At 33.1% G+C, this 6,518-nt stretch overlaps 1 protein-coding gene across 1 annotated transcript; it reads left to right on the top strand.

The window, feature by feature from the left end:
* Positions 1-1,001, top strand: LOC106106542 (the record flags this gene model as incomplete). Its single annotated transcript, XM_013287140.1, is given in 1 exon segment — positions 1-1,001. A coding segment is annotated over 1 exon segment (431 nt), but the record flags the coding sequence as incomplete, so codon positions are not given.
* Between the last annotated feature and the right edge of the window lie 5,517 nt (positions 1,002-6,518).

Raw genomic sequence — 6,518 nt, 5'->3', positions numbered from 1 at the left:
AGGATACAGTGTCAAACTTAACAGAAGACAATGAGGTCACGGAAGAAGGAAGAGGAAAGAAGAAGAAAGCTGCCAAAATCTTCGGACCATTGATCGCTGCTGTGATGTTAAAGATGATGGCTATACTACCTTTGGCGATAGGAGCAATCGCTTTGATAGCAGGAAAGGCGTTGCTAATTGGAAAACTGGCGCTAGTCTTGTCTGCAGTGATAGGATTGAAGAAATTATTGTCACAACAGAAGCATGTCACTTACGAGGTGATCGCTCATCCACATCATACATCCAGTCATACATCAAGTCATGATTACGGTGGTACAAGTGGCTACGGAGGTGATGCGGGTGGTTACAGTAGCGGTGGAGGTCACTCAAGCGGATGGGGACGTTCCATAGAATCGCAAAGCTTGGCATATTCCGCACAGAAACCTCAATAGATCGCCCCAGTTCATTGACCTCGTTCCCGTGATGTTTTCTCTGTGACCGCTTGATGTTGAATTATTTATTACTTGTCGTGTGAATGTGAAGGATACGTTTATATTTATTTTGACTGATTATTTAAGCTTTTAACTATCTGCCATTTGCAAAAGTCACTTCTTCTTGGTATGCCTTATAGGCATTTTGTAACTATGTTTTATGTACAATATTTATAAGTATTATTTATGTATTATATGCCTAAGATTTTGTACAATTATTTAATATAATAATGTTTAATTGTTTATTATAGTATTAGCAACGTATATATGGTTGTCTGAACCAGTACTTGGCTTTAATTTTTTAAGTACAATTTAAGTTTAAAGCAAGCTTAAGCTAAAATTATTAATATCTGTTTCTAATATACCTTTTCCCACGGGTTGTATTTTCAAAGATTTTTTTTCTTTATTTGTACTTTTTTTATTATAAGTTTGTTGCATTATTTAATATTATTAAATTGTTTCATTATTTTTATGTTGTACAAATTTATGTTATTAAATTATTAATTTATGTTATGCATTTTTTATTTAATTTAAAAAAATAAAATCTGAATTATGATTTACATAATCTCAGCATTACTAAACATCATTTAACTTTACGATGAAAGCAAGAAATGCATATCCATGTTCACTTTTTCTACATTTATCTAATTAAATTAACCAGCCTTATTTCAAAACATTTACATATAAACATCTTTTAATTAATGCACTTGTTGAGATAAAAAAAAACCTAATATCTTACTATCAAAATTGCCATGGTAACGTTAATTGTTATCCAACTTCCAAGACCTTCATTGTATTATGTTAATTTGAATTTCGACATTTGCAATTGACCATTTAACATGTTTTGCGACGAAATGATGGGGACATAAACCAGAAAGTGTTAAAATTGAATGTGTATGGCTACAAAGGAAGAAGAAGACCGAAGAAAGTATGGATGTTGTGAAAGAGGATATGCTTAAGAAAGGAGTGGATTCAGATATGACGGCTGATAGAGATGTATGGAAGATAAGTGGATGATGCAATTGAACATTTAACAAATGTAAATCTATTTTATTGAAATTATTCAAAAACTACTGAGCGATTTAAAAATTCTTTTACCATTATAAAGCTACGTTATCATTGAGTAGCATAGGCTTTTTTATTGTTTTTTTTTTAGGCAAGCGAAATCGCGAGCAACAGCTTATAATAAAGTAAAGTTTGTATAACATCATGCGGTTGAAGCCGCACGGGAACAACTGTGAATTTTTAAAAAAATCTTTAACCTTTGGCGTAGAAAATAGAAACATTTCGAATTTAAAAATGTTAATGTTAAAGCTATACTTAATTTTCACGCTAACATTTCCGTTGTTAGCAATTAGAGTGTTACTTATTTGTAACTTGGTGAGTCATTTTACGCTGAGTTAACTACGATACGGCTGGGAAACGTAAGTCGGATGGGAAATCTTAATGCATTATCTAGAAACTTTGCTCGTTTATCTGATGGCGCTGACATCCGGTGCAGTTGTACTACATTCTCGTTAGTTAGCTACGTTTTTTATATAAAGGGGATATAGTTTTCAGAATTCATATAAGTTTGAAAGTAGTCCCAGTTGTGGAGAAATTGAGAAGCAAAAGGTTAGCGTGGTATGGGCTTGTTATGTGACAAGACCATGGGGACATAAACCAGAAAGTGTTAAGATTGAATGTGTATGGCTACAAAGGAAGAGGAAGACCGAAGAAAGAAAGGATGGATTGTGTGAAATAGGGTATGCTTAAGAAGGGATTGTAGTGTCTACTTAGTGTGTTTTATTTAGATAAAGACTTTAATAGTTTTCAATATAGTCAAAACATTCAATGATTGGTTTTCGCAATTTTTTTCGATATAACTTTTATGTAGGACTAGGTTCATTTACAGTATCTAATTGTATTTACTAATCGTGCAACTGTACTATCATTATAAAGAGAAAAAGATTTGTATTTTAGTATGTATTGAAAGAACTCAAAAACTACTGGGTCAATTTTAAATATTCTTTCACCAATAAATAGCTACGTTATCACTGAGTAACAAAGGCTATATTTATTATAATTTTTATATTCGCGCGGACGAAGATGTGAACAACAGCTAGTATACTTATACTTGGACAGAGCTTTCCTTATTTCCAGGTCGTCAGTTTGCCCTATAGCCGCTAGAGAAAGGTAAGTAAGTGAAATTACCAGATTCTTCATCACTATTGAATTATTTTACGCTAGCCGTTGCTTGTGACTTCGTTTACACGTCATTAAAAAAAATAGTAACGTAAAATGTTAAAAGAATTTTGAATGTTGAAATTGGCCCAGTAGTTTTTGAGTTATTTCAATGCATAGCAAAATACAAGCTTTCCTCTTTATAATATTAGTGTTCATGTATTTACATGTTTTGTGGTTTAAATGTCAACTTGCGGTTATCGATTACTTATTGTCAAGTGAATTGGTATACTTTAGAGTTTCTCTGTCGGAAAATTACTCTCTTAAAACATAGACATAAATATTGTGATATAAATGTTTTTATAATAGGAACTTACGGTTACCAACTGTGCAAGTGTGTTGTTGATTCATTTATTTAATTTATGGATTACCTTATGTAAAACGTTATACCTTTGATTCTATGTATTATTTGAAACGTAATGACACATAGAAATAAGACTTCGATTAAAAAACAAGTACGGTAACATCCAAACTTTAAGGCGGCTTGCTACTCCGCATAAGATGCGACAACAAAACAATTTGCACACTTGTTTTCTTAGTAGATCTTTTCTTGTAGACTTGTGTTGGCGTTGGCTACGAACGAGCGACTATAGAGTTTCAATGTTGTTATACAGAACATGACTTTCGTTCAGGTTGTGATCGTGGAGAATAGAAAACGTTATGTTCTTAAAGGAGGGCAGAAAAGCTGGATGTTGCTACTATTTATATATCTGAAGAGAAATCATCATTTTCACTTGATTATTTTATAAAAGTAATTAGTAAATATTATAAATGCGAAAGTTTAGATGATTGGATGGAGGTTCGTTAGAGTTTTTAGCCTAAACGTTTGAACGAATCTCGATGAAATTTTGCATAGATGTAGAGCATAGTCTGGAAGGACACATAGGCATGCATTTGTTTTTATTTTAATTCTACGCGGACGGAGTCGCGGGCGAAAGCTACTATTTGTATAAAAATCTTATTTCGTGAATGTATGTTATCACATCGTGAGATACGATAAAAAATACGTAATCACGCCATCTCGTGGTCAAAGCGTGCAATAAAACGACGCTAGCAACTCACAACCAGTGTGATGATTCTATTCATAAACACTTCTGTTTAACACATTTGTGTGAATAAAAATTATGTAAAACTTGAAAATGAGTCACGGTCCACTGTTTTATAACAATGTCAACATATTATGATAAATAAGGTTTTATTTAATGATTTTTGTAACGTATAGGTTATATGAAGCGTCCTTTTTGGCATTTTTTCTAAGTTAAGTTTTCCTAGTATATGTTATACCTAGGTAACGTTTTTAGATTGTTGCGAAGTTTATTAAAGAAACAAAAATCTAATAAAAGCGATTATAATCCAAATAACCATACTCTGAATAAATTATGACATCAATAAATGTACATTTTTTGACCTTTAATAGTGCCAGTTATAAAGTCATTATTTCATTGCCGCGATGCCAGCGCTCGTGTCCTTTCTCAGCGACACCTTGAACTTACAACGTTCATTCATAAACTTACCACGTGCACTACGTAAACAAAAACGACCATGATCATAGTTTAACATGTCTCGTATAGATGGCGCTGTATTTCGTATTATGTTTTTGTGTTTTACTTTTAATTATACCGGCAGTAGCTTGTCTACATCTATACTGATATAATAATGAGGAAAGATTTCTATTTTCGTATGTATTTAAATAACTCAAAAACTATTGGCGGATTTGAAATTTGTTTCATTATTAAAAGCTTTGTTAGCGGTGCTACATAGGCTACATTTTTTATTATTTTTTCAATTTCATGCGGACGAAGGCGCGAGCAACAGCTAATTTAGTTATAGCAATTTATCCAACAATATAAGATATAGTTCTTTTCGAATATCTTGGAAGTCTAAGATTATCGGTGTACTACCCTCTGCTTTCCCTGTATGGGTTATGACAACAACAAAGTTATTGCCAAGGTATTTAAAAACTACTATACAATTATTTATTACTTATTATCATTTATTATTTATTACCCGACGTTCTTACGATGAAGGAAAACATGTATAGTCAACCCGCAGTGGGGTAGAGTTGACTATGACCTAATCACCCTAACTTAGGGTAGGCTCCGAGCCCCTCCTATTGGCTGGGTCGCGCGAGTGTTCCCATGTCCCATCCATCGGCGGACAGGAGGAACACCACTGGATTTTTAGTGGGTATTCCGGTCACGTCTTCTGTTTTTGGCCGGCGTGTCCCATATACCCATGGCAACGGGGGGGATGCGTAAAGGCATTTTCCCAGCGAGAAAAAAAGACGTGTAGTGGGCTAGTGATGATGAAAATAATTGAAACTTTTACATTAGAATGTTGTTTTGAACTTGAACATTAATAGTGATATGAAAGGATGGGTTGTATTAAAGTTTTCAACTTATCAGTATGCATGAGTCGACTTAACCGTTGACTTGGTAATTGAGGTAGGCGCGGCTAATCTTGTTTATTGTGGGTTACCGTGTTCTGTTAGGAATGTGTATAAGTAACACAAAATATATATGGATTTAAAAAAATTAAATTAAAAAGGATAAATCAAGAGATAAAATTTTGTTCCTAATTCTCTGTGACAATGTGTTTTTTTTTACTTTTTAGATGACATGTTTTTACTAAGGATTTTTAAATTCCTCAACTTGTTTGTAGTTGAAGTATATTATGGGGAATGGCTTTTTTTTACTTTTTGTTTTGTTTTGTTAATTAACGTTTTCTATTAAAAATGTGAGCTCATGATATATGTGTAAAAAATATTAAATAAATTAATATTTTCCACTACAATAATATCCTCATGTATGTTTGTAAAAATATCTTTTTTAAAAATAAAGGTGTACAAACTTCAAATAAAGTACAACAGTATATATTAGTATATAAAGGATATATAGGATATAACAGTATATAAAGGAGTGAACATAAGCAAAGCTAAGTTGATTTAAGGTTTACATATGTAAATAAGCTGTTGGATCGCATACCTAGACCTGGCCTTGTATCTGGGTTACACTTAGTATGAAGCTACGAAAGGCATTAAACGGAGAATTCACTTTCATACATTCTCAAACGTATATTGTACTGTGAATGCAGAAATCGACACACCAACACTATGTTCAGGGATCTATCACGAAAATTTACGTGGAAGTATTCGTAACTTTACTTCCGCAAGAAGTAATGTCATTGATTTTGTAGATGTCGATGCTTTCTCGCAAACTTTCGTGCCAGACAAAGTGCATAATTTAAAAAAAATAATTCTCTATAGCAAGGCTTTATAAATATTTATTAACAGTAAAGTATTTTTGTTTCACTAATTTTCTCAGTTACTATTTAATAATGTGATTATGTTATTATGATTATTAACTTTACTAAAACACTAATACGTAATGAAAACCGCAATTATATATAAGGCGAAAGCTTCCTGACCTTTGCCTGGTGAAAACTTTCTCGCCTTTGGCTGTTCATTACGATTGACACTTGGCCTTATAAGTTCTTAAGCGCAAGAATTTCTCTTAGAATTATATGTGATTTTGCAACTGAGCGAATACCTTTGACTAAACTGTCGCACAACTGTTGTGCGATTGTCGATTGTTTCGCAGCCTCAGCTGTTTAGTTGCACAACTAAAAATCGAGTAGTGTGCGCACCTCCATATAAGCTCATAGGAATCAAAGCGTTGTGCGATTTTTTATTTATTGGTGTCTCGCTCTAAATTCATCTAATATATAGTGTATTGTTCTTCTTCTTCCTTAGCTCTACAGCCCTTTGTGGGCCTTGGCTTGGTCAAGCAATTTTTTCCACTTCGGTCTGTTAGTGGCTACCGATTT

This window comes from Papilio polytes, unplaced genomic scaffold (genome assembly GCF_000836215.1).
Source record: "Papilio polytes unplaced genomic scaffold, Ppol_1.0 DF822178.1, whole genome shotgun sequence".
Classification (NCBI taxonomy): Eukaryota; Metazoa; Arthropoda; class Insecta; order Lepidoptera; family Papilionidae; genus Papilio; species Papilio polytes.
This window is presented reverse-complemented; position numbering and strand designations above follow the sequence as displayed.